Source organism: Paramisgurnus dabryanus, chromosome 16 (assembly GCF_030506205.2).
Source record: "Paramisgurnus dabryanus chromosome 16, PD_genome_1.1, whole genome shotgun sequence".
Lineage (NCBI taxonomy): Eukaryota > Metazoa > Chordata > Actinopteri > Cypriniformes > Cobitidae > Paramisgurnus > Paramisgurnus dabryanus.
The window spans coordinates 28,667,060-28,675,874 of record NC_133352.1 but is presented as its reverse complement, the minus strand read 5'-3'; the positions used below and the strand labels follow the sequence as shown (position 1 = coordinate 28,675,874).

Here is an 8,815-nt window from a genome sequence, read left to right as displayed (position 1 = left end):
CTGCGTTGACTACGCCCAAAGGTAAGATATTAGATAACACAAACTATTCGATTTACTGTTTACAAGAAACGCAACGTGTCAAAGGCATCTGCTGGTTACCCGCTTTAATTCACTTAAAACAGAGTGTGTTTACGAGGAAAATTGTGGATTTTTTATTTTTCAGTACATATGTCAGTTCACACACAAGAAAACATAAACTCAGCCCTCTGAAGCCTTGAGATGCCGTAATGCCGCATCTCATTGGCGCACACGCATCATTTTCAGACAGGGTGTAAGTAAATCCATTTCACCTCTTGTTTACCTTGTTCACACTCCCAGTCCCGTAAGCATGTGAAATTGACCACTTGTGCTGATGCAGCACTACATTTAAGACGATGCAGTGACAGGTCTATGCTGTTCCTGCTCCCTTCTTTGAACTTTGAAGCTCAACCATGGATGGGGTGGGCATGATATACATGTCCCCCACGTATTTTACGCCCATGTATTAGCCTATAGTATTTTTTTATTTAGTAGCAAAAACCTACATATTGCTCCTTTAAATACACAAAGAGTATAATCACAATTCTGTTTAATTTGATTGTATAAAAAACAAAATTTTGAACACTGATTTTCTTATAAATTTTATTTATATAGCGCTTTTCACAATTGTTAATTGTTTCAAAGCGGCTTTACATTATAGATGTAGGAAAAGCTTAGAAAAGCGAACATAGTAATAATGTAACATATACAGTAAAGTTGTAAGTTAAGCCAAAGGTGGAGGACTCTCCAGGGGATGAAAAAAACCCTAGGAGAAAAACCCTCCTGGCTACTCAAGGGGGAAAACTCCTAGGAGGCGAAAAACCCTTGTGAAAGATCCATATATATTTACATATATAAATACTTAAACAGCTTACATGTATACTAAAATAATTTCAAAAGCAGAGAACACAATAGTGAACACAGTGTGAGACCAAGGCTGCATCTAAAAGCTCTCGGAGGGAGCATTCCAAGGTAGGAAGGCATTAAGGCACGTTTGAATCCGATGTTTGCTTAATTTCCTGTATCCTGGGATACCTTCATCAGGTCAATTTTTAAAAGCAGCATACACTTTTGCTGCCTTCAATGTCACACAATTCTATGCGTGTGTGTGCCCAAGGAATCTAATTGGTCGAGCCTGTTTGAGTTTGAAAAAATATAAAAGCATCTGCAGCACAGTTTTTGTGTAAATAAAGTTATTACTTTTGATTGCATTTCTAGCGAGAAATTTGTATTGTAGTTTCTAAATATTAAATTAGTTATCACAAAGACACTCTCTGTTTATATTCTAAACAGAATTATGTTACACTGCCTATGAAGGCTGTCTGAATGTGTTTCCTGGAGCTGCCTTCATGCACAACACTGCCTCCAAAGCCATTGCCGAGGCAACAGGGCAACAAGTCAGCTGCCTAAGCTTTCGGACACAGCCCAAAACTCACATTAATAAAGAAATCCACAGGACCGAACAAAAACACATAAATTAATATTATATAAAAAATAAGGTGAAATAGTATAAACTGATGCTAAATATACAGTGCAGTTAGACTTAATTCATTGGCCTATGACATGTGTAATTCTGACATTTCATGCAATACTTAAGCAATAATATACATTTACATTTAAAGAACTTAAAAGAAGTCACAATAATAATAGCATAATATTAATGTGAAAATCTCCTTCTGTCTGTTGGTGTTATTCTGTAATCTGATTTCATTTGTCATACAGAACAATATCTTCTTGCTGTTTTTCTCCTGAAAACATCAGATTATAATTATTATCATCATAATCTTAAAATAGTGTTTAAGATCCATCATAAGTGTTTGTCACCTGGTGTTTGTGTGCTGGTGCGCTTTCTGATGTAGATGTGAAAGCCTCCTAACAGAAGTAGAAGAAATATCATCTGTAAGGTCCACACTATCACAAACATCAGAGAGACTGAAACACAAACACATCAAACAGTCAATCATTTCATTAAATCATCCAACCATCTGATTGTTAAGTATCACACAAAAACTAAAACGAATAAAAGCAGAAGCTTACTAGTTTCCAAGTTTAATACACCTGTAAAATAACTGCAACTGGATGATAACTGGACACCATTTGTTGAATTAAACATCCCATGTATGTGACATCAATGTAACATGAATGTGAAATAAAAATATTTCTGCATAATACACACTAACTCTAAAAAATTGCTGTTATGCAGCTGTTTGCCAGTAACATACTGTAGATTTACTGGTATCAGTTTGTTCAAAGTTCAATGAACATTAACAAGTCTTTTTCTTTACAGAATAAAACTATAAAATAAAGCATTCTGGGAATTAGAAATCCTCATCAACCTTTTTCTGTTTTTTTCCATCAGATTTGAATTCCCAGAATGCTTTGCTTGATGCTGTTATTTTAGTTTTTTTCTGTAAAGACAAAGACTTTTAAACTTTGAACAACTGTTGCCAGTAAATAACATACATTTAAATCTACAATAAGTTAATGGCAAACAGCTGACAGTAATACTGTAACTTCTACAGAAATGTTTAACAGTGCTGGTTTAGATGCTAATTTAATTAATAGAGAGTATGCAGTGTACACAGTGTAGAAAAGATTTCTAGAGAAAGTGTGATAATATTTATTCTGATAGAGATTTACTTTACCTTCAACATTCACTTGAAGTCCTGTAGTAGATTTTAGTTTGGCCTCTAAGTCATAAAGCTCTAATGTGTATCTCCCTAAATCTGCTCTGGTCACACTGTTTATAATCACAGTGCCATTACTGATGATAACATCAGGTCTGTTACAGTAAAAACCAAATGTAACCATTTTTATTTTACAAATTAAACTCTCTTCTTTCTTTAATTCCAGTTTAGATATATGAATATCCTGAACCATCCATAGAGAGAGTTTTTCTCCCAGAGCTGCATAACAGGGTTTTGTCTGATTAAACCTGCAGATCCGATCCACACCTGCAGAAGAAAAACACACATACACACAATCAAATCTTACGACATATACATCCCTCTATTTCTACCCAGTATTGCATAGCATCTGGTCATATAGGTATGAATGTGCCTATGAGCCCAGGTGGATTGTGGCCCACATCCATAAAGTTATAATCTCATACTTCTCACTGCCTCTAAAATTAAGGTCTGCATAGGATTTCTTTAATCCTGGTCTTAATTTACTCTGTGTTCACCTGCTATGGGCTTGTAATGAGTTTCTTTCCAATTCCTTCAATACCACTAACTTTAGATCTAGTTCAGAATGTCACATTTATATTTTTCTTTAGAGAGAGATATATACAGATTATATATACATAGGTGTAACTTTATCTTATTTGTCTTAACATACCGAACATTATTATTTTTTATATATTTTACTGTCAACGCTGTAGAAATAAAGTCTCACAGAGAAAACCATACATCTTTAAATGAAATACCTTTGCCTGCTCAAAACGATAAATAACAACATATACATACAAAATGATGTTTTATTAACAAAGTTCGGGAGGAGCACGTTCAAATAATCAACCTAATTACCTTGTAACTATGACCAGCTGTCGACAATCAGCAATCAGGTCTTCACCTGATCTGCATCAACAGAAACCTATATAGACTGAAAATCAACTCACCCTCATTCCTTGATAGTTTCAGCATGAATTGAACATTGCTTAAACTTAAGACAAACATCAACCAACGCCAACATCTTCTCTAAGAGGTTCCACAATCTTCATATCTCTCTCCAACCAACTCTTCCATCTACAAAATCCACACCCCGCCGCAAAGCCACAAACTAAACAAGGAAAGATCACAAAGCTACATCTCTACTCACCAAAAGGTTTTCTATCCTCGCAAGAGCGGTTTCGTCAGACCGCACCAGCAGGCCTTCAGCCTGTCCAGGTTGTGATCAAGATTCTGCCACCAAGCCTCAATCATTTTTCGCTCCGAAGATCGCCGCAAAGCAGCCTGCCATGCACTGCACGATGCAACACATCCCAGCGATACAGGTTTCCCATCCAGCTCAAGCATGTTTCCGCCAGCGGTGTTATAGCCCTGCTTTCACAGACCTTTCCGTCTAATTTCTAACCCTTTCCCCTGCCTGTGTCTCCACCATCGGGCTCGAGCACGAGGCTGCCTCCGCTAGCAGCATATGCCCAGACGCCCCTACCTTTTCTCCCTTGTTTTCTTATAATTATAAATCAAACCGGTATGACATACATACACAGCAAACATTCATTCGTAACTTACATCATGTTGCCAGTTGCGCAAGAAATAACTTCAAAGCCACATGCACATTGGCAGTGGAAGCAGCTCCTGTTATCCAACAGCTACATTAATTTAATTCCATACTGGGAAACGCGATCGTTTTACATAAGGAACACAACCCGAGCCCATATTGATTCATGCCCCGCATCTGCAGGTGACACACATTGATGTTGTTCCGCTGGCTCGTGTGCGTACCCTGCTCAGGGGTGCTTTTCCCAAGCAACGGCATAACGCGCTGCTAAACCATCATACCGTGCATAGTTGGAGAGGCCAGCTGGCTTGTCATGACTATTTCCCGAGAACATAGCAACTTTGTCGCACATCCGTCGCTGAACTATGTTGGCTCAACAATAAAGTAAATGATGTCAAGACAAATTAATCTGTTCAGATCGATTTAATTTCCTCTTATTGCTGTAAACTACATACATCTCATCTAAAGCTTTTGTTGTCACGTTTTAGTTCTCTGTTGTTTTAAATCCAAGATTCGTCTTTCATTCGCAAGTTTCCTTCTACGTCACTCATTCCAGGGATTCCCCAGGGTCTTAAAGCTCGTAGTTCCGCGCAGTTTTCCAAAAACAGTGCTTCAATTCTGTTTACAACCTAAAACTTTGTTTATATTTAGATTACGGATATAGAAAAAACTGCATGCTGCTTTCTTATTTGTTTAAAAGCATGATCTACCCAAGTCTACATGTTATACTAACTAGGAACTATACTTCTTACCACAGCCGTCCAACTGATATTTGGACATTTAATGCGGCTGATAAATAACGTCACTGAGCCTGACTAAACTTAAGAGCACTTAATTTGAGATCTTTTTAAATAAAAGATCATGTCATTTAATTCAACACGGATGAAAGTGCAATATTAAATAAATTATTTATTGATAAACAATGTTCCATTAAAGAAGCGGATTTGTTTGTAACCGATTGCCATCAATCATAGTTATTAGAAATAAAATTGGAATCGGCCAAAGCATGTATCAGCATGTCACAATTAAAGTAAAACTGAAATTCTGAATAAGCCAAGGAAATTGGAACCAGTGCATCTTCTCTTGAAACCCCCACCTCAAATGCCTCTTTAGATACCATCCTCCAAGCTGTATCCCCCAGAATCCTACAACCTACCCAACCCCTTGAAGGAGCTTCAAGACCTTCTACTCTTCTTACAACCTGTTTTTCCTGATTTTGTCCCTACTCACCATCTCATTCATCCTACCTCAATCACCACAAGAACCTCAAAGCCAGCTCCATTAAAGGATACCTAAGTGGAATCCAAAATTTTCCACAAACTTCTTTTGGCTCACCCTTTCCAGTAATAGCTAGCACCCAGACATCCACGCTCGTTAGGAATCCAAAGAACCCACCCGTCCTATGGCAAGACACCCAGTAACCTTAGAAATACTCACCGTATGTATCTCCACCCTTTGTCGAGATTTCCACTCCACTAACACTACCCTCATACTCTACGCAATGTTCATTCTGGCCATCACTTGCAACTTCAATCCAAATTATCACCCAACAGTTTCAGATCTACCACTTCTGGACAACAATACCATTTCTTATTCCATTAAATAAAGCAAGACGGACCAAATGAGAAAAGGCCATTCCATTTACATTTTCAACTTCCAAACACCAATTCAACCATACCAGACTCTCCTAGCATATCTACATTCCAGCGACTCCCAGGCTAGATCCACATCAAACCCACTCTTCACAGATGACTCAAATCACCGGGTTACATGCTTCCGGTTCCAAAACACTTTAAATCTGTCCTACTCCTATCTGGCTTCCCAGCAGACCTCTTCTCCAAAACCTACATTTGATTGAATCGCTCCAACATCAGAGAAGCTCAACGAACCTTCATCAGTGGATCCCACCAGCTCCATCCCACCAGCTCCAAGACCACATAAACTATCAGACTTTATCCACTGCCGCAGCAGTGATGTTTCCTCTGCTCCCGCAGGAGCACCCCCCCCCCTTTTTTCCCTGCACTCTACTAACCTCCACTGCTATGGAAGTGGTTTTCCTCTGCTCCCACAGGAGCCCTCCCTTCCACAATTTCTCCACCGCCACAGCAGTGATGTTTTCCTCTGCTATCACATTAAACCGCTCCCACATCAGAAAAACCCAACAAACCTTCATCAGCGGATCCCACCAGCTCCAGGACAACACAAACTATAAGACTCTCTCCAGTGCCACAGCTTTGATTTTCCCTCTGCTCCCGCAGGAGCCAGCTTTGTACTAAAATCCACTGCCGCAGTAGTGGTGTTTTTACCATCTCCCGCAGGAGATCTGTTCTCCATTGCTGCAGCGGTGCCATTTTCTCTGCTCCCGCAGGAGCCCTGCTTTTACTAATCCCCACTGCAATAGCAGTGATGTTTCCCCTGCTTCCGCAGAAGCCCTACTCTCCACTGCCGCAGCAGTGACGTTTCCTCTGCTCCCGCAGGAGCCCTGTTTTCCACCGCCGCAGCGGTGTTGTTTCCTCTGCTCCCACTGGAGCCCTGCTTTCACTAACCTCCACTGCCTATGCAGTGATGTTTCCCTCTGCTCCCGCAGGAGCCCGTTTCCACTGCCGCAGCATTGATGTTTCCCCTGCCTCCTGCAGATGCCTGTCTCTCCACCGCCGCAGCAATGTTGTTTCCTCTGCTCCGCAGGAGCACCGCTTTCACTAACCTCCACTGCCACAGCAGTGATGTTTCCTCTGCTCCCGCAGGAGCCCTGCTTTTCACAATTTTCCTCCACTGCCACAGCAGTGATGTTTCCCCTGCCCTCGCAGGAACCCTATTTTCACAGCGGTGCCATTTCCTCTGCTCCCGCAGGAGCCCTGCTTTCCACTAATCTCTACTGCCATCACAGTACTGTCTCCTCTGCTCCCGCAGGAGCCCTACATTTCACAAATTCTCCACTGCCACAGCAGTGATGTTTCCTCTGCTCCCGCAGGAGCTCTAATTTTCACAATTTCTCAACTGCCGCAGCAGTGATGTCTGTACTGCTCCTGCAGGAGCCCCAAATTTTACAATTTTGCCACTGCCGCAGCAGTGATGTTCCCCCTGCTCCTGCAGGAGCCCCGTTTACCTCCATTTCACATTCCGCTTTTTTGGGGGGCACCTACACTGTTCCCGGCTGCTGTCCGATGCCAGTATTGCGATCTTTTGGGGGATTATTCTGGGTTCGGGCCTAAGGCCGAGCCCGGAACCCTCTCCCCGCCAGGAGGCGCTCCGGGCTCAGGCCATTAACAAGCTCGGAGCCCTCTCCTCGGACAGCACGCCAAATACGCATATTAATAACCCTGTTCAGAATTATTTGTAAGTGTGAACTCGTGAAATGATGTTTTATTAACAAAGTTCGGGAGGAGCACGTTCAAATAATCAACCTAATTACCTTATAACTATGACCAGCTGTCGACAATCAGCAATCAGGTCTTCACCTGATCTGCATCAACAGAAACCTATATAGACTGAAAATCAACTTACCCTCATTCCTTGATAGTTTCAGCATCCCTCCACCTCCCCTTCTCCGCACGATTTGCCTAGTCACCTTACTAACCAGAACAGGGGGGATTATTCTGGGTTCGGGCCTAAGGCCGAGCCCGGAACCCTCTCCCCGCCAGGAGGCGCTCCGGGCTCAGGCCATTAACAAGCTCGGAGCCCTCTCCTCGGACAGCACGCCAAATACGCATATTAATATCCCTGTTCAGAATTATTTGTAAGTGTGAACTCGTGAACAACTTTTGGCTTACTACTGTAAGATAGAATATCCATGCAAGAGTATGATGTCAATAAGGTGACTGAGTTTTAGTGTTGAACATCTCTCCTCCAGAATTCAAGCAAGAGTTAAAAGCTTGATGACTGAAGATTGAAGGTGTACTCAAAACACATATCTTACCAGCTTGCCTATGATTGTAATATATATAGTACTGTGCAAAAATGTTAGACAAATCAAGATTTTCACCACCAAAAATGGTTTAACACCAGTTGTTTATTGGTTTACCATGGGTGAGGCTCAGCACCCCTAAAACTTGGAGTAAGAAATGTTGTTCTAAAATTTTTCAGGAGTCACAAGTGTTTTGTTTTAGACATATAGTAAAGGTAATGGTTCAATTAAAGGACTGTTAAAAGAAAAGCTGTAAATTAACAAACTATAAATAAACCTATCATACGAAACTTAGGCATACAAGTTATAAATTAGGAGATCTGTCATTTTGAGACAGGCTTAAAACGATACACTGTATATTACCATAAAACCATACCCGCACTGCTGCGGTCGCCCACCTTTTGTCCTGAGACTTCATTACGGCATTAATGGCAAAAAAGTGCTAGCTCGTCATTAATCAGAAAAAAAAGGTTGGCAAAAAATGCATGTCAAAACTCATCAGATTGATGCTTTAAAATAGGTAATTTTAAACATTTTCAGGATTTTGGAGTTAGTTGAACCAATGATAAAGTTGGTAAAATGATAAAGTTATTTTACAATAGACATATTTTGGGTTTTGTGTGAAAAAAGGGTGGGTGGTGGCAGTGGAGCTCATTGGGTGCTCAGCAC

At 40.8% G+C, this 8,815-nt stretch overlaps 1 protein-coding gene across 2 annotated transcripts in view; it reads right to left on the bottom strand.

Annotated features, from left to right (window-relative positions):
* Positions 1–668: 668 nt before the first annotated feature.
* LOC135752256 (pregnancy-specific beta-1-glycoprotein 7-like) overlaps positions 669–8,815 on the bottom strand; it is a 79,472-nt gene continuing 71,325 nt past the window's right edge. For both annotated transcript variants that reach the window (XM_073812176.1, XM_065270705.2), the window contains exons 4-6: positions 2,664–2,972; positions 1,843–1,950; positions 669–1,766 (exon numbers count right to left, since the gene is read on the bottom strand). In XM_073812176.1, coding sequence (XP_073668277.1) covers positions 1,726–1,766; positions 1,843–1,950; positions 2,664–2,972 — 458 coding nt within the window. In that variant the 3' untranslated portion in view covers positions 669–1,725. The remainder of the gene's footprint in view (positions 1,767–1,842; positions 1,951–2,663; positions 2,973–8,815) is intronic.